This window comes from Telmatherina bonti (assembly GCF_933228915.1).
Source record: "Telmatherina bonti genome assembly, chromosome: 10".
NCBI classification, from domain to species: Eukaryota; Metazoa; Chordata; class Actinopteri; order Atheriniformes; family Telmatherinidae; genus Telmatherina; species Telmatherina bonti.
In genome coordinates, this window is record NC_136628.1 from 24857327 (window position 1) to 24881586 (window position 24260).

Consider the following 24260-nt stretch of genomic DNA (forward strand, 5'->3'; position numbering starts at 1 on the left):
CTGTCAATCAAAGTTTTGTACCAACAAGTTCACCCCAAGGTCAGACCATGCAGAGGTCAAAAAACTTTTAAAAAAATCCCTTCTGCTCCATCTGAGACCTGTTAAGCACCGTGGTCGTGATGAGTTGTGATTGTTTTGACTTGTTTTGAGGTACTGGACACTAGGCTGCCCCTGAGTTTAAAAAAAAAAACTCCTCTGTTTTTCAAGATATAGTAAAGAAATCTATTTGCTGAATTATATGGAGAAATGAGCCTGACAGAAAGATGAGGATCCCAAAGACAGCAGGAAATTTACAAGAGAATGGCTGAAAGACAAATGAATCAAAAGGTTGCAGTGATCTAAGATTCACTCTGGTTGGACAGGATTTTAACAGAGCTGAATGTGAACAGACCTGAATGGTCAAAAACAAAGTTTTAATAAAGACAATGGTTTACTTAGTTTTCCTTACACTGTTTCTTTATTTTATTTTCATTTTTTGTTCAATAAATAGTAACATGGTTTAAATGTCACTTTTTTAATGTGAGGTTGAATTTAACTTATTTTTAGAGCCGATGTGGACCAGCTGTTTTTTGTTTTGTTTTTTTGTTTGTTTGTTTGTTTTTAATGTCATAATATAAAACTTTGATTGTTTAAATAGCAGGCCACACTCATAAGACATTGTTTGGTTCCAAGTATCTGCCTGGTAAAATAAATGTAAAATGAAATAGAATAAATAAATATTCCGCTTTAAATGTTTTGAACAACCCTACTGTCTCTAAAGTTCTTGTGCAGCTTTGGCTTGCAGTTTAGGATCCTGGTGCGGCTAGAGGATAACAGACATCTTTTCTCCGAGATTTCTCTCTTCTGTTCTTTGACCATTCGATACTAAAACATATTTTCTGTGAATGTTTCTTATCAGCAAACACTGTGCTTGCATCTCTTTTAGTGAACTCGGTCACGACGTACCTGTTCACTCCCCGTGGACCTCAGATGTTTCCATGTCTGACTTACCTGGAGCGAAACGTCAGGGTGGACTGTGAGTTCCCGCCCACATACCAGGTTCCTGGTCCCTACTGTGAGTACCGGCAAGACAGCCGGTTGGTTGGCAGCACATTCCCCAACGCAGTCATCTATGTGTCGACAGAGGACCGCAGGAGGAGCAACGTTAGCTTGGTCCTTCCCAATCTGTGCCGCCTCACTTGGGCGCCCATGGCTGATGAGAAGCCTTACACCTACACCTGCAGAGTTTATCAGGGCAACGGCTGGAAGGAAAACAGCATGGCTGTTCATCACAGTAAGTTCTTGTTGCTTAAGCTTTTGTTTTGTCCAAATATCTGTGACCACAGTGACTGAAGTCCTCTCTTTTGTCTCATTTGCAGGGCTTCTTCCAATCTGCTCTGCAATAAGTGTTATGTTCCAGTCGGCACCGTGGCTTTTGTCACTGGTAATGTCACTTCCTGTGGCTGTGGGTCTTTTAAGTCCATGAGCCTTTTAGTTTCAAAGGTTAGCAACACAAAGAGCCTTTCATGATTACTGACTCACTCTGGTTTGGTGGTAGCTGAATGTGGAAATATTTTGTTTACAGTTTTATGTTCATTTTAGGCAGAGTAGAGGTCAAGAAAACCCCTCTAGACAGAATCAAACTAACTTCTTAGTAAATATGAAGCAAACTTTATTGGGTTGAGTTGTGAGAGATTTTATGCAACAGTCCTCACTATCGCTACTGTACCTTCAAGATGCTGTTTCATCGAATTATAAAGGGAGGGAGAATTATGAAAAGCTCAGATGACACTATAAAAAAACGAAACAGTGATCAGTGTTAATTTCCTAAAGTAATGTTGTTTATCAACAACAGACCCGCCGATTTTACACTGCTGTCTTTGTTAAGATGCTCTTGTAAATCATTAGATGCTATCTGGATACAGATATTTTATTAATTAAATAGATAATTTGTGTAATTTGCAAAGAAAAACAGATGCTTCTTTTAGATTTTTATTGATGTGCTTCAGACAAATTATTTTAATTATGAATAAAAACATTTGAAGTGGAGTTACTCAACACAGCACTAGTTCTTTCACAGTATTGTTCACCGTTTTAAAGGTGGTTAGTCCTTTGACTGGAAACATGACCATACATGTCAGTAAAGGATGAAAAGCTGAAAATAATGGCTTGTCAGTTGATAATGATTTCCTGTTAATCAATATGCAGCCCACAGATTTATACAGGTGGATGGCATTGTAGTAATGAACTATGATATAAGATAGTTGCTCAGACACTGCCTTTTCTGCTGGCATTGGGCCTTTCTAATACCTCTGCTACCTTAAAATGAATTAGTCACTGCACACTTAACCTGTAAAACCTGTACACTGCAAGAGGTCCATCTGATTATAAAACATCAGATCAAACAAATGCTCTTTTCCATTCCCCCTTTAACAGCAATAATAGTAATAAATAAATAAAAAAAAAACAACAAAAACATTACAAGGCTTAAATGATGAGTCCTAACTCGATGAACTCTGATGACAGACTCGGATGCTGATGCACCATGGTAGTCCTGTGTTCCCGTACAGTGTGAAGGTGCATGATTAATTTGACTGTTCCCAAAGTCTGTATAATGATGTGAGCCATTTCTGCAACCCTGTATGTAATGTATCACACTGCAGATGTCCATCATGTGGGTGGACTAGCTGTAGTGAGAAAAGGCTGATGGAAGTATAATGTCTTGCAAGGAAAGTATTCACTGTAAAGGTGTTTTAAATGCCACCTTGTATTAATGAACATGTGCATCATGTGTGTAGAGTAAAAGATTTACAAACACTTCCACTTTCTTCTTTATGTCTAAAATCTACACACTATTCAGGGCCTTTTTTATGCTGCTTGCTTGATTGAACTTGAAAACTCTTCTTTTTTTTTTTTTTTTTTTACTGGTCACATGTTAAACAGTAATTTTATGTGCAGTATGTTTCTGTTTTATTTTTACCATCACTTACTTGCTGGTTTGCTCAGTGAAACTGGCATAATAGCACTTGCATTAAAGATGACTTTATATATTTTCAGTTAAGCTTGTTTTTGTTTGTTCAACCAGAACAGGTGCAATATATTGTATAACCACTCCATAACAAATAAAGGTTATGCATTATAAGTTCTCTGTGTTCTCTCTGCATAAAGAAATCACCTGACAGGTGGACTACAGAGTCTTTTGCCCTCCAAAAGTTGGAACAGGAGGTATGAATTCTCTCTCTGAACAACTGCATGCTGGGTTATAATCCAGCTAACCAAACTAACAAAATTCCATAATCAGTAGAGAAGTAGACTGAATTAAGAGCTTTAATTAAAACCAAAAGCAGCGCTGGACTATAATATTCAAAGTATAGTCGCACCTCCAGTTTTTGTGACAAGACATCATGAGACCACCGAGTTAGTCCTGTTTTTTTTTTTTGCTGGTGCTTCCTATCATTGTCCTGCAGAGGGAGCTTCATCTTCACTGTATGCATCCATCCATCCTCAATTCATCCGTTCATTGTCTGTCCCTGCTGATGCACAATTAAGAACAGATAATGCAGGGAAAATCAAAGCACATGTGGCATTTATATTTTAAAGTATAAAGCAATAATAAAAGAAAACCTCGTAAAAATTTAAATCTCAACGCTTTTAAGTCTATTTGTAGTGTATGTTGCATTTCTACCTTCTGGTGAGGTGCTAAACTGCACAAAGTTTTGGACTATCCACTAAGGTCTTTTTCTGGTGAGATAGATTGGTGTTATATATTTGGGAAAGAAACAAAAACTTTATTTAAAAGAACTACTAGTGGCTGCAGTTTAGTTAGAGGTTTTTCTTGCAGTGTATAACTACATTTGCATACTGTAACATTATCTGTCACAACATTAGTCACACATTTGTGGTTGTGGAAAGTAGTATTATACATTTGAGACATCTGTGTTTAACTTAAGTATTTACACATTAGAAGAAATATTTCTACATATTCAGGAAATATTTTCCTTGCCAATACATTTGATCAAATATTTATTGATATGTCACTGTTGCATACGCAGAAAGATGCTGCATTTCAATTACTGATCAAAATTACTTAATAATGATCCCTGCTTTTACACTGCAGTTACAGGCTGCAAAACTGCTTAAGGACTCAATAGGCATAAATAGTGAATGTGAGGACAACTTTCAGCCATGCCAAAAAACATTATATTGTAATTATGCATAATTACACAGCATTTAAGCATTTCTAGATATGCCCTTGCGGTCTGTTCAAGCTGAGAGAGTTGCATGCATTTGATCAGATGTTTTTCTGGTGCCCAAGTGTTGTGGGAAGTTACATGTCATTGATTATCTCATTGTGATTGTTCACATGGGTGTGAAGCTTAATGGTGTAGAAGGACAAGAGCTGCAGAAGTAACATGGTTAACACGGCAGCTGTCCTGAAATGGCGGTGCAGGAAAAGAAACTAAAACTGAAGATGAATAATAGCACATCATTTCCTGTGATGATAAATATGTTGCAGATCAAAGAAAGTGATGGAAATGACACAAGCTCTCAGACAGCAATAAGATACAGATGCTGTCTGGTTTCTTGTCTTTCTACATTAACTACTTTAATTTGATTCAATGGGGCACATTTGAAAACTTGTTACAAATTTCATCAAATCTATCTCAAAATGGCCTTCACAGGATTGTGTTGCAAATCCAATGTGGGCAAGGACAGGTGATTATCAAGGTCTTAAAGTCTGATGCATCCCTTTTGAGCATCTTTTTATATAGAAATAAAAAAGGCTGTCACAGACTGCATTGCTTCCCTAATAAAGTACTTTATTGGCTTTTTTTTTTTCCATCATCAGTGAGCTGTTAGATTGTTACTTGCTAAATTATTATTACTTATAGACAGAATAAGCTCTTATTTTACTCTGCTGGATGTTGCAAATCTTTTACTGTCTGTACAAACTACTTGTAGATGTTGTACGAAAAATACACATTAATCATATAGTTAACAATTATTTATTAAAAGAAATCATAACCTGACAAGATGTTGTTTAAGAACGACTTATATGAAAGTGTATGAAAGAGGATGTCTTTGCCTTTGTGTTTGTATGTACATCACATATTTGCAGACACACTTCCTTAAACAGAAGCATTTTATAGTAGATTTTTTTTTAATTGCAGCCACCCACAACGCTGTCAAACTTGGTGAAGATCCAGGCCGGAGTTATAAGTAACTAGATTTGTTTGTGTCCATACGACCAACCTGATTTTTGCTGTGATGTGAATGGACTAATCAGCAGGCTGCTGCCAGGTTGATCTCATCAAAGATGAATCTTTATCTCAGTCCCCTCCTGAGAGAACCCAGCATGCATTGCATCTCTGCCGCTGGTTGTGCAAGTGCATGATGTGTTTTGTATTAGCAGAGATCCAGTGGCCCAAACCCCCTAATTTCCTGGTTTAGTGCCTGAACCACACAAATAAATTAAACCAAACTAAGCTTGCTGTGCAGGCCCTACAGGACATCGCCCACAATGGACATCTTATTTATGCATTTCACAATTATCTACCCCAACTTTCATTGATATTATAAATGCATCCATCTTCAACGCAACACAGATTTAAATTCTTTTTCTCCTCAAGATAAAACAGGAGTTAAAACTCATCAGGATACATGGCAGCCATTTGAAGTGCATGTTATGTTTGCCTGTCTTTCTGTCTGTCTGTTAGCAACATTACTCAAATAGTAAAGGACAGATTTTTATTAAATTCTAAGGAAATCTCAAGCAAAAAGGAAAATATAATTAGATTTTGGGTGTGATCCGGATGACTGCCTGAATCTGGAGTGTTTTTTTAAAGGGGTCTTTACAACAGAGACGTAGAGCAAATTTTGCAAGTAAAAAACGTGATGTCCACAGTCACTGACTAATAAACAAGTAAATGTATTAGAATTGCAATGGTTTGGCAGAGCTCTGTGTGCTTGTTACATTTATTGTCACCAGAACACGTTGTCCAGATTTTAACTTTTAAATATGTAACAGCGCAGATCATTTCTGCATGGTTTTATTAGAGCTACTCAAAGCCAATTTATTTGTGTGCAGATAATGTTCTATTATGCTATTTTTACACATCCTTTAAAAAAGCGCTGCAAATGCCTTGCACAGAGAAAGGCTGTCAATATGCAAACATTGAAGCAAGCTTGGTATTAGACTTTAAACTTTAATCCCACTCAACATTAACTGGATTGAAATTACATTTATAAGTGCGAAATGTCCCAGATAGTCTGCATTAATGATCAAACTGAAACAGTAAGTATGTAGGGTTTTCCACAGAATCTGTCCTTTAGGTTGACTTTTGCCGTCTTAAAACAGACTCACAACCCACTGAAGCATCCTGCTCAAGTTTAAACCTCCTGAACTCACATGCCTCCCCTTCAACACAATTCACCTACTTGCGTCACTTGTTATGCAATTTTTTTTACTTTTAAAATTCTGTCTGAACAAGCAGTTCCTCTTGGCAAGGAAATGAAAAAAAAACAAAAAAAAACAGGGTATTTCCCAAAACACTGACCTCCCAGGCTTATATCTGCTGTTCAGAGAGTGGAGTGGGAGGTCACATAAGCGGAAAGCTTGTTTTCTTGCCAATTTGCCGACAAGATGTTTGAATGTTCTTATTTCACCAAACAGCCGCTGACTGAGTGAAGAGCATAATTCTTTAAAAGGAAAGACTAGATTTATGAAAAATACACTATCAGACAAATTGATGTTCTTATGTTCATTTAAACTGATTGTTGTAGATGGAGACACTAAAATCTGGCACATGGGATCCTGACAGAAGCTGCAGAGTCGTGTCATTTCTTACAGGAAATGGAGCAGTCATCACATGCACCATCTACCGCCTCACTTTTCTCACATGTAAAAGAATTCAAAGTGAGAGCAAGTGCATTTCATTATGACCTTTTTCTCCATCTTCACATTGTTCAAAGGTTACTTACTTGAATATTTTCAAAATTCTAAAGATTATTTGGCCTTTTTTTTGGTCACAATTGATAAAATAAAAAAGATGAAGTTTTTGTTTATTCTTGGTGTATTATACACATTGGAAAGGCAATAATTATACTTTCATATCATTATACTGTTTTACTTGCAATTTTAATTGATTCTCATTCCATGAGCCTTACAAGTAATACTTTGTTGTAAATCTGAATAATCAGTTTCCGAATAATGTAGAATTTACCTCCTGTAGGTATTGTTAAAGGAGAGAAATTTTTAACCAAACAAAAATTTCCTGACTTGTATTTGCTAAGTATAAAAAAGGGAATGCTGTAGATATCAATAATGTACTAGATCACAAATTTCTTACAATTATGAATATATTTTATGTTTGTTTAAAGGTGGAGTATGTAAGATTTTCAATATTTTCTAAATAAATTAACTAATAAAATAACTACAATCATAATTAGAAAGTTTTTTTGAACATGTAAGTTCCAGTGTGTTCATATTTGATGCGTTATTAAATTACAAGTTTATTTGATGACAAATGACAAAAAGAAATTTTTTTTACTGGTAGGCAAACATTTAAAAAGGGTCTTTGTCATTAATTAAACTTGTAATTTAATAACACATCAAATATGGACAGACTGGAACTTATATGTTTAAAAAAAAAAACTAATTATGATTGTAGTTATTTTTTAGTAATTTTTTTTTTAAATATTGAAAAGCAAGATAGCATTATTGGAAAGGCAAAATAAAAACTTTTTCAATAGATGCCCCCAAAGACACATACACCAACAGACTTATATGTAACTTTGGCATATATGTATGCCAAAGTTTTCTTTTGTCTTTTATTTTTATTTATTTTTTATTTTATTTCACAATTAAGATACGCTGCATGTTGTGTTAATTAAATTAGACATCCACTATAAAATGGACCTAACTGGGTTAATACTATGGCAAGACACTATCCTGTATTTTATCAGTGAATCATTGATGCATGTTTTTATTATTCTCAAGGAAATGTCACCAAAGTTTTCTTTAACAATGTTAAATGTAAATTTAATAAACATCCAGAGGCTCAAAACTTAACATTTTTCGAGACTGAGATGACAGTTCATGGGATCCCCCAGAGGTTCCATGATCCATCAACCTAACAGTTTGTGTACAGTACACAGGTAGAGTCATGTAGAGAAGACGTGCTGCTGCTGACACAACCACTTCGGTGTTTGTTTAGAACATATGATTCAGCGGCTGTATAAGCTAATAGTAGTTCATTTAGAGGTCTACAAAGATTCAAAATAGCAAAATGAATATCCCAGTAAGATAAAGACAGATTTTATTTTGCTTTTCTTCCTTTAATTGCAATAAAGATTTATGAATGGAACGGTGTACAAAAAGACTGCATACTGCAAATAAAAAAAACTTTAAATAAATGGCAATCTTATGGCATTTAGTTTTGTTAAAAATGGACGATTTTCTAATTATTTGTGAGTTGTTAAAACTTAAATCTAAAAAAAAACCCCCACATCTATTCATCATAATGAATCATGACAAGCTTATGCATCACTTGTGCAAGCCCTTCATGGTAGAAATAGTTCCATCACAATTTTTTTTTAATAAATTTGACTGAAATTCATTCATTGATGAGAAATGAACACATTTCTTAAGAAACATTTACCTTTCCACAACATGTAATTTGGCCTAAAATTATTTATTTAACATTTACTACAATCTAATGGCTATAATCCTTCAAACAGAAGAAGTGCTGAGACATCCCAGGTCTCTCTGAATAGGTCCAAATTGAACTGGTTTCAGCATAAGTCAAAGATAGGAACATAAACAAAAAATATCATATGTACACAAGGTAAAAATTAAAGACAAAACCAGTTCATTACTGACTGAAGAACATGACAAGAAAATCCCTTTAACACTCCAGAGGTAAAATATTTTGAGGTATGCGTGCTCATATCTGCAGTTATATTGTTTGAAATGAAATATGTAAACAGCCATTTCTAAAACAATAAGCATATGTCAATACAACCAGATGTGTTGTCATTTAAATCTCATTTACAAACTATATATGCTAAAGAAAATAACAGTATATACAACCGTATATGTCTGTGACGCGGCGTAGACACAGTGAAGAGGCACTCTTTCAGGTTCCGTAGAGGGAGTACTGCAAGACTTTGGTGTGTATCATTTTGTATTTACTTTCACTTAATCATAAGCAAACCCTTTACTAAGTTACAACCTATTATTGACTTTTAAGTCTTTTAGGATGCCACCACCAACTTCTGTTGTGTTATCACACAACATGGGTCAAGTAAAAACCTGTGGTCTCCCCAATGTCACTTTTCAGAAAGAGATGAAATCAGCGTGTAGAATTCAGCGATGTTCATGAATGAACCAGAGATGATAAATTATCCACTAAATGTCACATCCACAATTCATCTAAAATAGGTTGAACAGAAGCATTATTTCAAAGACAAAGAAACAACAAAAAGAAATTAACCTTATTGACTGCATAAAACCACAATTAACACACTACAAAACATGAACCGAAATCAATATAAACCTTTCAAAAAATGTATTTCTTATTAATCTACGGTTTGGAATGAGTGAATTTTAAGAGACCATTACTTTGTGACAATCACAACTTTGTACATGGTGTATTTACAGGTTTCTGTGAGCTTGTAAAAAGTACAACAGAATCATGAACCATATACAATGAAAATAAATAACTTTAGACAGTTTATAGATGACAAGTTCATTTCAGTCAGATTAGGTTCATTTTATAGCCTTATGATATCCATTGTCCAGCAGATATGCCGAAAGCACTGTAAACATTTAAATGTGGGTCATTTAACGGAAGTTTTGTCCCAGCACTTTTCCCAGTGACAGGGAAACCCGATGACTTTTAAGGTGGCTCCTGATGTCATTCAGCCATCTGTTTACTGACAGTCGTGTTCTAGACAGACTCCAACTTCAAAGTCTTCCACCGCAGCCTTTGTTCTGGTTTTCCTGGGCATTACCAAACATTGAAAAGGTTCTCCCATTTGCTGTAGGTTCTGGTTGGAGTGGTCAGCTCAAAGCAGGTTCCCTAAAAAAGAGAACGGACTACAGCTGGTAGCTGCTGCGCAGCACCGAAGAGTTCGAGCTCATACTTGTCTTTAGAGGCAGCTTTATGGCATTTTAGACTGCTGTAAGTGACTTGATCAGCATATTTCATAATTAGCTATAAGTTGTTGTCCATGTGCATGTTTCCTGCACATATGTTGGGACCACAATGCATTTCTAGGTTTTGTATATTTCAGTGTATAAATGACTCATTTATCACAAGGTTGTGAAATGTAAACACTAAAAGCTAAAACTTCCCACCATCTTTTACTTCTCAACCTTAATCGACCGAACACACTGAAGACTTTCATTTAAAAAGAGTTTGGTGCTAATACTGGCTTGGCTCCTGTTAATCCTGATACATATATGCTTCCTTCACCAGAGGATGGCAAGTAAAGCATATTTCTATAACCTAAAAGCAGTGCATGATCACACCCCTGCTAATATCTGAATGGTCATGCCCTTTATGCTCTTTTTTGCTAGCTCCCCTGAACTGAATGAACTTTTCACTCTTTCTTGTAAAGTGTAAAAGTGTGCCATTTGGATTTGTTTATGTTTGAAAATAACTGTGTCTCAGCTGGTCGGAGAGAGTGGTGGTGGTCGTCTCCATCTATACTTTCCAGTTTCCCAATAAAGGTGAGCAGCACAGGGATGTCAGCAAAAAAACCTGCCAGGGGGGAGAGCAGGAAAGTTCAGGGTTAAGAATAACCTTGGCGATGCTTTATTTGTGAAAGCTTCAAAACAACTGCCAGAACAAATAAGAGTTGGTCTCACCTGCTTGTCATCCACTCAGCATCCTAGCCTGGCACCCAGTTGTGTGTGGTCGTCTTTACTCTCTGGGAAAACCCATGAGGTCCAGCTGTGGGGTCAAAGTTAAAGTCTAATGCACCACCATCCATGAGGGTGTCATGGAGGACAGACTCCAAGTCACACTCAAGCCTCTCGATGGACATGTTGTCCAGGTCACTAGGCAGCCGCTCCTGATGGTGACCATGTGGGTGAGTTGCGTTTAGCTCCCTGTAGCTGCTGATGTAGCTTGCTGAGAAATCATTAGTGTGTATTGGATGTCCGTGGGACAGCTGCATGGATGTCCTCAGCCTGGTCATTCTTGGAGGGGGCCCTGACAGACTAGTCACACTAGTCAAGGGTATCATGTTACAGCTATTCAAGTCTCGTGAGACAGCAGGACTATGGTTATGTATAGCATCTGGATTTACATGAAGAGCTGTATGACTCTGATGCATATTCGGAATTTTTACTCCACTATGACCCCCTACGTGGTTTTGACTGCTATAAGTGGGCATTAGGCAACTTCCCCTCCCAACCTCAGGCACCCTCGTATCAGCAGAGGGCAATAAGTCCCTTGTGGTGTCTGCCTCTGTGGTGAGTAGTTCTTTGAGGAGGCCTGCAGTACACATATACTGGTTATCATATGCTCCAAAGCCAGGCCTGGTCTTTGAAAGTGTCTGCATGGGAGCAGGGGACAGGGAGTTCATCCTCACCTGGCTGTACATGCACTTGTGGTACTCTTGGGTCAAACCAGAAGAGCTGTAGGAGTTGGTCTGAAGCATTGCAGAATTTGAGGTATGTGAAGACTCTGAGCCCAGCTGTGGGGCTTTGGGAGACAAAAGGTTCAGATTATCCAGCAAACTCTCCATGACATGTTCTGAGCCGTGTTGGCCCATGGATCCAGCCACCTCTGAGAGACTGGGGAGGGTGGAGGTTATCTTGGTCCCTGACGTTCCAGGATACATCATATGGCCATCAGACTCCCTGAGATCATCCTGCTCAGAAGGGAAGGGCGAACGTCGTCCACTCAGAGTGCTAGCATCAGAGCTGGTGCGTGTTCTGAAGGAGCTCCAGGCCTCCAAGTCCTCGTTACTATGGGAGTTTGGGCTTCCCAGCCAGTGAGAGTACTGAGATCCAGGGCTGCCTGCTCTCCCGTCAACTTCTTCTTGTAAAGACATCTAAGTACAGAAAAAAAAAAATACAAAAAGATCCCACAAGATTCATAAAACTGATCATCTATGATTACAAATATAAAACAAAAGGATTTTAGTTTAGCAGAATAATCTACGAATGGATTTAGATTATGCAGATACACTGTTAATGAAAAATGCTTCACCTTTTTCTTTGTGGCCCTGCCTTTGCTCTTGACAAACTTATTATTGTTATCCATGGAGGCAGCTCTGCGTCGAGGTGATTTCCCATTCTTCCCCCCTTCTGGGTTCAGCATCCACCAGGAACTTTTGCCAGTTCCTTCGTTCTGTATGCGCACAAAACGGCTGTGCAGGGACAGGTTGTGTCTGATGGAGTTCTGGAGGGAAAAAGGAAATTGTGTGCAATAATAAATAATCTCAAACCATAGACTGCAAAAAGGTCTATCTGATCATTGCTGGCCCAAGGCATAAGCAAATAGGCAGCCGCTTGGTGCCCCCACACCACCCAAAAAAATCCAAATGAAACAACTGCTGCTTGTGTCCCCGAGCTTTGAATCAACCTACCTTAAATTATTCACTGGAATTTTTTAAGGTGCGCTTCGTTAGGTTTTCATTCAATTCATTACAACTCGGCTGCACGGTGGCATGTGTGTGTGTATGTGTGTGGGGAGGGGCAGACAGTGAACTTTTTGTGTGGAGTTTGCATGTTCTCCCCGTGTATGTGTGGGCTTCCCCAGGTACTCAGCCTTCCTCCCACTATCCAATGACATTCATGTTCTCAGGTTAATTGGTTACTCTGAATTGTCCCTATGAGTGAGTGTGATCATGAATGGTTGTTTTCTCTCTGTGTTGCCCGGTAATGGACTGGCGACCTGTCCAGGGTGTATCCTGCCTCCTGCCCGATGACTGCTGCGATAGGCTCTAGCTTCCAACACCCCAGAATTGGACAAAGCGGTTAAGAAAATGGATGGATGGAAGGATGGATGATAGCTATTCTTGCTAAATATGACGATTTTGTCATGGTCTGTGGGTTTCAGTCAGGGTTTTTTAGTCTTGTCCTTCTGAGTTCTACCTTTCTTGTTTTATTTTGTAGGTTTTTTTCCCCTTGTGTATTCTGTTTTGCGATCAGCTTCTTTTTTTAATTAACAAACCTGGTTTTGATTTGTTGATTTGCATCACCTGCTTCCTGTTAATTCACCTGAATATACTTAACCCTCGGTTTCATTTATCCCCTTCTAAATTGTTGTGTTTCCCCTGTTTTCTCTTTGTAAGCTCTCCAGTTCTTGTTCTTAAAACCTAATTCCTGCACCTGTCTGCCTCCTGCCACTCAGTCTTGCATTTGGGTCCACATAATCCATGCATCGCAACAGACTGTGGTAAATATGATAGGAAGACATCCCCCTTGTACCTTAGTTACAGCGACCAAGATGAATATAGACCAGATGCACAATTATTTAGTCAGTTTTCCACGTAGCCCGTTTAGGAATAATGCATAAACAGGCTAATAAAGTTTTAAAATTCATGACAGCAAATTATGCTTCGAATAATCATGGCCTGAATTTACATGACTTCACTTTGTTATGAAAGGCAATGTTTTTCTAGTCTTCTTTTTCATTTTATTTCTCTGGATTAATTTATTTTCCTATTTTTGAAGTGTTTAAGCATGATTTTACATTCATTTCTAGGGTGGATTTTTTAAACAATTTCAAACCGTGCAAGTGACATTAAAATCAAACATGATTTGATGTGACTAAAATCGCCTGTAACCAAAAGATATGAACTGAACACTTGCTTTCAGAAGTCCTGTGACAAAGTTTATTAGGCTGGGCATCCCATTCCATCCTCACAGCAGGCTTGAATCATGTGTTTCCTATGATTTTCCACTTAGCATTATTTGGACAGCCCGATCCCACCCCTCCAGCAGCAACAGCAACACTGCTCTCTTCTTCTCCAAACTGAAAAACAATAAATGGAAAACTTGGAACGACGTAGATTTTAGATTCAGAAGACAGAAGAAAATTGATCATAACTTTAGCTGCTGGATAGTTGAACAAAGATCACGTCTTGTATGTGTGCAACTCTGTTATGGGGGGGAACGATGCATGCCAAATTGAGATTACTTTGGTTTTGACCACACATTGCTTTTTTTTTTTTTTGTATGTGGTAGCATTTGTCCTTGTCCAAACACACGTTCACCTAAAACCTACATTTAGTTCATTTTCTTTAATACTATGTTAGGATCCCTCAAAAGGACACAGAGGCGCCTCTTGCGGAAAAGCAAAAAAGATTTAAAAAAAAAACAAAAAGAACTGGCTGAGCGACAGAAACGTGGCCATACAGGACACAGACATACTGTATTGTGCATCCTCCTGGTCTTTATAGACAAAATATAGGCTTTAAATGTCACTTGATGTGTTGGGTGGTGGGTGCAGTGAAAGGCCAACATGCAACACATAATGTACCGGCAGGGAATTTCCCTTAAATACCCATGTGAATGAGAAAGCAACTCCCAGCAGTTAGTAAAGCCAGATGTCCTCCAACCACAAGATTCTACAGGGATGAAAAGCATGGCCATGACAACGATCACATTTAAAACAATGGTCTGAAATGTGTTTTGGGAAAGGCTTTTGTCAAGAATATGACCCATATTCTAGTCATATTTGCTGTGACTTAAACAAATTAAAAATGATATATTGTTGCATTATGTAACAGAGTACTAAAACTTCCAAAAGGGAAGATGGTCCAACCTCATCAGAATAACTGTAGTAACAGAGCAATCTATTCTCACGATATCTGTGGATGTTTGTCCCCATTTGAAGGTGCTGAACCATAACTTCAACCTCAAACTGTGCACCAACATTAAGAGAATACAGAGGACTGAGCACAATGAGACTTTCTTTTTACTGAAAACAAAGTAAGGAAAGGTTACAGAGTTCGCTTAAAAGATGGGGAGGGTGACACAGTGAGATGTTTTTGCCTGAAGAGGTGGGGTCAATGAGTTCACTGTGTGCTGAACATGAGCTCCTCAGCCTGCACTGACAGAGACATGCAAACAGGTTGGATAGAAGAGGAACAGACAGAGAAGAAGAGATGCATCCGATGTGACACGCTGGGGGCTTGACCTGCTTTGTGATTCACCATGGCAGCCCCCAGCGACCCCACCCCACAGCCCCAGCCACACTCTTCCATCTCTTCCACTGACTTTTAAAATAGGGCTTCCTGTGTCAGAGGACATCCTGCACATGCAGGCAGGAGAGACTTGAGGCGGAGTTATCACTTGCTGCACGGCTACAAAATCCAATGTTCTTTCTGACGTGCGTTTGATTCATGACCTTTTCTCGATCTTTTTGATCTTTTTAGACGATCTCGATCAGTAACTGAAGACGGGAAATGACTCATTAGTGGAGGATCTGGGTTGCACAGAGCTTATCTGCTCTATAAATTTTGTTCCATAAAGGAATGTCTTGTACAAACACAGCTGAGCTCGCCGCTTATATGCAAATGCATACAGCCTCTGATTAGTGCCCACAATAGACTGTGCACTGCATGACAGCTCCCCTCTGAGGGGCATTCTGTTCTTGGCCTGGGATAATCCCTGTCTGAGACAGACCTCACCTCAACCCAATGAGAACAAAAGGCATCCTCTGCTTCACTAATTCAGGAGCCTCACATACACACTGTGAAAGCCTGACCCAAGATGGCCTTTTTTCCCTTTTTGTTTCTATTGTTATGGCTCTCACTTTTAACTGACATCGAAATATGTGCACCTGTAGCCTCAAGAAATGTACCTTCTCTGAAGTGCCCTTTTGTGTTAACCACAATAGTTTCCTTATACAGAAAGATTACGGAGGCCTGTGAGTGACGTAAACGTTTGAGATGATATCAAATGTGTAATTACAGTGGTGACTTAACATAAGGGTTAACAATTGTTTAACCTTTTACTAAATTTTGCGAACATTAACTTTGTGAAATATTAATCTTGTACTACAGCATGTTAAATAAGCTGGTGCTACAATAAAGAATATGAGTTTAATTTCACTTATGTGCAAGGTCAGCTGGTGCAAGAATGCCTGACATGGGGAAGGGCTGACTTCTGACTAAATCTATTTTCAGTTTGCCCTCAGAAATGCCCCATTAGGCAGCATGGTGTAAAGCAGTTGCCTCTCCACAGAGCTGATGTGAGTCCACCTGCTAAATGCACTAGACACATGGGTGTGCTTAAAAAAGCCTTTGATTGTGAGGGTTGTTGTCGAGAAATGTCCAATACCTTCCAACTTTTCGAAAGAACCTAGTAATCTCTGAATCGTACGTGATCAATGTCATCCAAACAAGCCACTACAGCATTAAGTAAGTCCTCCCACTGGACTTCAGAACAATTGAATTGACACAGCTGCTGTTTCTTGTGTAGCGAAGCATGAGGCTCGCAGTAACGGTTGCAGGATAAGTAAACAAACAGGGCCCAGTTGCAGGAACAGGTGCAACCACAGTGAAAGTGGCCTCACTTGCAATTAGTCCAAATAAGTTACATGTATACAACATCAGACAGACTACAGTGAGGAAAGAAGACCTCCCAGGAGACAGACTGCTGGAGAACAGCTGCTTCTCAAATCAGTAAGTTAGATAAATGTCACTGATTAGGGCTCATATTTAATTAGTGACAAAAAGAAAATTCACTAAGGATTGCCTTAAATTTCCACCCATAACATGTAGAGGCACCATATAGTTTTAACTAAATCCTAAACTAGGTTAATTTAATTATATTCAGCATTATATTGCCAGCTGTAATTTCACTGGTTGGTGCCACAGCCAAAACCAATTTTAAAAAAAAATAAATAAAGACAATTTTTTTTGGGAAGTCGTTTTGATAAATGTATGCAATTCAGATTTGATCAATTTGGAACTTGGTTTAAAAAATGAGCACTTTTAGTGTCCAAAATGTCCAAATTATAATAATAAAAAGAAATACTCAAGTCAACACACCTGCCCTTATCTCTACATTGATGTGGACTGGTATGCTCGATGGGGTTTAACTGCTTGTTCGCTTAGCGAACGTTGCTTTATCTGTTGGCTTGTTTTTCTAGATTAATCACAAAAAGTAAAAAAGAAAGCTCAATGCGTTGGTTTGAATGCTCAGTCTTTCACCTCCTACAATCTGAAACCATTTAGAAATGAACTCATTGAACTTAGCAGAAATTATTTATTTTATTAAAGTGTAACATCATATTAGTGTCACTTTAAAACAGCATTTGATTTAACAGCACTGTGTCACACGCTAGAAACTGGATATTTATGTAGCAAAGAAATGCAAAACTACATTATTGGTGAAAGGAAGGGAAAAAAAAAACTGGTCAAAGCAACAGAAAAGACGAGTCAACATTGGACTGATTTTTACTGGCTGAAGAGAGCTCAGAGTAGAGGTAGGATGTGAAATGGATGTTGAGTTAACTAAGGTTAGCCACCATTAGCAGTCGAGTCACTGAACGTAAATGAAACAGTTTTATGAATCACAGAACCAAGACTGGTGCCTTCAAATGGGGTTGTGTTTCTTCTGTTTAACAGACAAAACAGACTACACAACACACATATTTTATTTTATTTAACACCAAGTAAATGAGTTGTACTCATCAAAAATTAAACAAATATGAGTGGTTGAAATTCCTGTGTCATGTTGAATAAATATTTAAATTTCTGTTATGTTTATAACGACTGAACGTCTCTCAAAAACTGCAATGACATGTTCTTCACAGTAGAAACTACTTCTGCTGAAAGATAATACTGCATTTAGTTATATTTCTTATTCAAATAAGAAAGACACATAACCTAAAAAACAAACATGCCACTTGATACCAGAGGAAAATTATCTCATTTGCAAAAAGTTGATGCATCTAAACGTCACGTATAATATGACAACAAAATGGTTGGTTTAGCATGCAAATACAATCTGGGTATCAATCAGATCTGATTTCTACTAGCACTGCAAAGCCGGCAGGTATCTAGTACAGCAGTACAGCAGAGATTACAGTGAAAGGACAAGCCACTTCCTGACAGTCTTCCTGTGCACCCCTCCCCCGTCTGACCCCGGATGCGCAACAGAGGTTGGAAATTAGCGTGGGACTTGAGCTGTCTCTCACGAGGCAGCAAAAACGTACATCAGAGAAGAAAAAGTGAGCTATGGAGAGCATGCCACCTCTTCAGGACTCCAGGCAAAGCACAGGCTACTTCATTAACACAGAGCATCAAACTGTGTGACCTACTTCAGGAATGGCTTCAAATTGGGTCCATGAAAAAATTTGTGTTATGAGTTCAGTTTTCAGATAAACAAAGTGGGGTTAAAGAATTGATTGTATGCTGTTTAACCCTCATTCATATCAACAAACGTTTGTGTGGCTACTCTAATTGGGATTGTACGCTGATATCCATTCAGTGTATAATCAAACGCAAATCCTTATCCTAACCTCATCCTAAAACTTAATTCACACCTTAATCCTAAACCAGACCCCACCACCCACCAACATCCCATCATGGCTTTGGTCTGCATTAACAAAGGTAAGTAGTTATAGTAGAAAAGGTCTTAATGATGTAACAGAAACCGTAACACAACCCCTACATACAAAGTTCAAGATCTGAATAAAGACAACAACGATTCAAAGTGTAACTCTGGCAGCCTAACTTTGAGAGTGACAGACTTTGGATGCACACTTTAAGGACAAAAAAAATTTGATTTGTTTTTCTTTTTGTTTTAGTTTTAAAGCTGAACTTTAATTTTATTCAATTTCTCAAAATATCTCTTAACCTTTCACTCACCCCATGTCTTTTATATTTTGCATGGTGAATCTGAGGCCATGGTCTTTTTGTTAACATAGCACTGTAGGGGATTATTATCTTGCACAAAATGGAGGACAATGTAAAGATTTGCATACCAAAGATTCCACCAACTCACACAAGAAGATAGCAGACTGTACACAAGCCACAGCCTCTAACTATCCAGTCAGCTGATTGCCCCCCTCCTTTCTCCAAACCATGGTTGCTTCTCTTTGAAAGTCCCTGCCCCAAGCCTCCCTTTCTTCATGGGGTTACTTTAAGCGTATAGTGGGCCTCTTAAATTCAGGGCAGGCCTCCCTTTTTTTAAGCTTGTGACCCAAGACAAATAGCTAACAGTTATTCCGTTTTTTCTTGCCTCATTTGGTTGCCGTGGTCTCAGCGGGCTCGAATCCTTAATATGGGTCCATGAGCCAACACTGAGAAAACGTTTAAGTTGATTATTTTATCAACCTTAAACCTTTAGCACATACTTAGTGAAACAAATACTACTTGCTTTTACTGTTTTGGGAAAGTTGCACAACTGTAAAACAAGGGCCAGATCAATATATTGGTTGCCAAATATAATCGGTATTTTGGTATGTCAGCAAGATTTCACAGAAGCTACTGTTGCTACACATCAATCTGGGAATGGTATTTTACAAACAATTTAGAGCCAATTGCTCAATATTAACAAAGATTATCTAAAAATGGAAAATATTCTAAATAGTTGCAAATCATAAAAAACTGCAAAAACAAAACATTCTGTTTGTTAGTAAATCAATTTGCAATTCAAGTCCATAAAATTTGTAAAAGACTTCACCATTATGACTTGCTCGCAGCTTTTATTCTATCTTTGTCTCCATAATATGATAGACTGATAATGTCATGCAGAAAAACAATTACTTCATTTTATTGCTGCTGATTTTCTCCCAGTCTGGGCTTAAGGAGAGTTTGGGTTTTGCCAGCTCTGCACATCCACTAATGGCCACTTTCATCAGTTGTTGCTTGTTGATCTGAGGGGTGTTGTTCAAATGGAGGCCTTTGTGAGCTTTTCCACTGCGCAACTCACCTCATCCTGAATAAATACTTTCAGTAATGTCTGTCATTAGTTTCCACAGTGGATATACGCAAACACCAGGCACCAGACAGTAAAATCAACAGGCTGCTGACCCATACTGGTGACTCTTGTTGCAGATTTTTAGCAGATATATTCATACAAACTGCTTTGCATCAATAAAGTCAAGTTTTTTAAGCTTCTAACAAAGTTGGGCCGGTTTTCCAGAAGCTCCAAGCTACAAACAAATACTCTAGAATCCCCCAGAACTGCAAGAAAATGAACATTATAAAACAGATAACTTGTTTTGAAAAGTGTCTCATTGTTTTTTCACAGTTATATTCAGCGGTACCACTTCCTGTTCCATCAATGAACGTCACAGCTCACTGAGAAAAACAGTAGCAGTGCCAGTAAAATGCTAAATGTCTGTTACATGCTGAACCATGCCACGGACAAACCCACCAATACCCAGGGGAACCTGCCCCCGCTTTGCAGGGGCCTCTTGCAGAAAATGTATCATGATCACTAAGAAACTGTACCTTTTTTGTCAAGAAAAACAAAGGCATCTCCATGATAAGCAGGGAGACAGGAAGCTGTAAAGGCACCAACACTGCCCTCATCCTGCGCTCCACCCATCTTCCAGTTTAGAGTGGTAGAATCACCGAGGTTCAAACCCAATGCCCTCCACCCACCATGATGTCACTAGCTTATCTCGATTCGCCTCTACATTTAGGGAGATGACAACATGTGTCTACATTCTAATGTGTAAGGCTGAAAAAGATGAGTGCACTGATTAGTTTGTTTCACAAGTGGCAGAGATGTCGACATCAAATAAAAAATTATAACACTTAGAATCAGATCCACACACATGATCCATATGAGGTCTCTCCCACTGAATCCTCCTCTTTTTCCAGCCCTGCCCCTCGTGTTTTGCAGGTTGGGGATGTGAACACATGGCACTGTTTTCCATCCACTTGGCAGGAAATGCATCATAGTTCATTGTGGGGGGGACTGTGATGTTTTTTTTAACAGGGAAGTGTAAAAATAACTATTAGCCTGTGGTTCCAAGGCCTGGTGGGACTGCCAACATTTAGGAATGCAGAGGTTGAAGCGAAGATGTGTTGATTTTATATAAGAGGGAGACAAGCTGGAACTTTTGTTCTTGGTTTAAATAATTGAGAAATGTTTTGAAAAGTGTCCGCCCTGCTGGGGGGCAGTCCACCACCTCTCTGATTCCACTCCTGCTGGATAATAAAATATGAAGAAATGCGTTTTCAGATTAAGGAACTAAAATCAAAAGTTTAGCCTGGATTCCCTTGTACCCTTATTATTCGTTGTTTGTATTATGACACAAATGCCTTTAGCAAAAGTCTCTAGAGAAGAAACAAAAAGAAGTAATGGGATAAAGAGCTGTGATCCCTTTCTCCAAGCTGTAGCATCCGCTGAGGAAACTCTAGAAAACACGGACACAAAGATATGAGCGCACAACTCAGGAATGGAGGATGTTTGACGCGGTTCCCAGCATCCCCCTTCACCCAACCCCTTCCCCTCCGACACACTCCCCAACACTGATTGAGCTGTTTGTGTCGCCTCCTGTTATTGTCAGGGGACAGCGCACTCCACGCTGCTTCCCTCTCCAAAAAAATAAATAAATAAAAAATCAGCATTCCATCTGCATTCCCACCGGTCAGTGCATCCACGTGTGGACAGGTGCAGATTAAGGAGTGGAGGAAAAGAGTTTCAGCTCGTGATAAATCCTAATATAAGCTGTGAACCTGCTTTTCACGTGGGGTGTTAAACAATGGCAGCTATATTTGATTGAGGTTTCCCAAAGGCATTTCCTGGCAGCTTTGAAATTACCTCTCATGAGAATGCAGAGATCACAGCAACGGCTGTGAAGATGAAACAAGAATGCGACTCATGTTTTCTAAACAGGCTTTAACTTGCCTCGTCTCTTGGTCTAAACTGTGGCTTTTTGTCTGCAAAAACTCATTTCTATCCATCATGGCTGATTAATTTCCTGACAAGGAGAGACACTAATAAACCCCCATGAATATGTTTCTGCATGCAACAGGATAATACTTTTAAAACCACTCTGTATACACATGCAGTGCAGTAGGTTTTCCATACCTATGAGAATGTAGCACGAGTCATTTTGATGTGTAGTAATGCAGTGGAAAAACTGCACCCACATACTATAGGTTTGTTTGGGAATAGGACAAAAAACGTGAAACCTGTATTGTTCTGCAAGGCATTTTTGCAGAATATTTTCCTCTGTTAAACTGCATTTCATTGACTGCTCTTCCAACCCTCAACCTCACGGATCTAAATGACAAATTGAACAAAAAGTTTACTTTTTTTATATAGATAATTCTAGATATTTTCACAGGTATTTGCATGTCGGAGAAGCTGGTTCAGCCTAATGTTTCCTTACTGACTGAATAAAGAGACTCATCCTACAGCTGACAGAGGAAACTACTGTAAAACTTCAAAGGTTGCTTAAATGCCAAAGGTCAGCAGCTCATTTTAACACTTACTATTGAACGTTTTTCATCCCGTGCCCGTGGATCTTTTGGACCTGACATAGATACCTTTGAATCCCTTATGGAGACAGGTGAAGCATAATTTTGAAACTCAGTGATGGGGAGAAATAAAAGTTTAATCATCTACTGATCCTTGATTGGAGCGAAGTAATTGTTCCAGCAGAAGTGACTCGAGGGTGAAATAAGAAACTGGCCCTGAATGAACTTCTGAGCGCATACATGTAAATAATTGCATGTGCTGCCAGTCAGATTTGACATTATAAGTACAAAATTCTGATTACAGCTCTGATGCTTTCCCAAATCAAAGCAAGGTGTCTAGACTGGATTTGAAGATGAGCATGTGGATTGCAGAAAATGCTTCTTTTCTCTCTCAAGAAAATACTACATCCAGCTGATGTGACACCACTGACTGGACAGGAAACACTGCTGTTTCACGCATCCCTTACCATTTCCAAACATGTCTAAACATCTTTCATGGTGAATAACTTCGAGAAACAGGAAGAGGTAGGTGAGTGATCTGCTGCGGGACTATTCTCAGTCTGTAAAAAACTTTAAGGGGGGTCTTTTGCAGAAGTACGCTCCCTTTTTCAAAACAATATGCAAAAACTGTAAAAGTGCAGTGAGACTTCTTCATTTGACCAGTTTCTGCAAGAACAGGTCACGTAAAAGCCTTTGCTTTAAATAACAGAGCCTGTAGTTCAGGTGTACATCATTTGCTGTTTAAAACTATCTCAAACATTAAAACAGCTCATATCTCTTATGTTGGCGCGGACAAAAAACTTCTCACGCGCACACCAAGCACTCACCTTCCACCCCGCAGAGCTATTGCTGTCTCCCTTATCCTTGAAGTAAGGCACACTTTTGACCATCCAGTCGTAAATCTGTGACAGCGTCAGCCTCTTCTCAGGTGAGCTCTCTATGGCTTTGGTGATGAGGTCAGCGTATGACATGTTACCCCAGGCGTTGCGGCGGGACGAGCTGATCTTCCTCTGTCCGGAGCCACCCACGGGTGGGACACCTGAAGGAGGCACCTGTTGCTGAGGCTGCAGCTGTGGAGCCGGTAGCTGCTGCTGCTGCTGCTGTTGGAGGTGATGATGATGATGTTGGTGGTGGTGGTGGTGGTGGCTGCGGTGTAAATGCACACCGTTTCCTTCCCTACACTGAAAGATAGCGCAAGAAGGTTTCTGCTCTGCGTACTCTCCATAGTCTTCCTCCAACAAACCAAGGTTATTGATGAACTCGGTGTTCCCTCCGGGTTCTTGCTGCACAGACGGCGCAGGAGAGGATGTGTTGGAACCGGTGGAATCTATTGGCTCCGGTCGGGGTAGGGGCCAGGTGCAGGACCGCGGTCGGGACAGCGGTTCAAAGTCAGGGTCAATTTCAACAGGTTGCGCCTGTGGTGGTCCCTCAGCCATGTCTGGGTCGCACTTTCTTTTACATAGACACTCACATAAAAAAAAAAAACAGCTTAACGATAAGCTACATAGGAGAACAAAAACAAAAAAAAAAGACAAAATCACAGGGAAACAAAAAAAAAAAAGATGAAAAATGATGCTGCGTTCAGGCGCTAGATCTCAAAATTTAACAAGGCAAAATGTTAAATTTTGCCTTGTTAAATGACTTAAAGCGAAGCGTTTTGTTCAAAGTCTTCGCTTTAAGTTAACACCTTCCTGCATCGGCAACTCTAACGTCTGCTGCTCTGACACGATTATAAAGTATCCCAGCAGTAGTAGTAGTAGTAGTAGTGTTTTGTGCTGCCTTCATGGTCCGATCTCAAGCTCCATTTTTAGAGCTTCGCAACTTCATGGTGCGTTCAAGTGCTCTTTGTCGGAAATCGCGCCATT

The 24260-nt window shown here is 39.0% G+C and overlaps 1 protein-coding gene across 1 annotated transcript; it reads right to left on the minus strand.

Moving 5' to 3' along the window:
• Positions 1-10875: 10875 nt before the first annotated feature.
• Positions 10876-23831, minus strand: LOC306761883 (forkhead box protein O1-A-like; the record flags this gene model as incomplete). Its single annotated transcript, XM_079248211.1, has 3 exons — positions 10876-12045; positions 12204-12395; positions 23223-23831. 3 exons carry the CDS (start codon positions 23829-23831, stop codon positions 10876-10878), a joined length of 1971 nt encoding a protein of 656 aa, XP_079104337.1.
• Between the last annotated feature and the right edge of the window lie 429 nt (positions 23832-24260).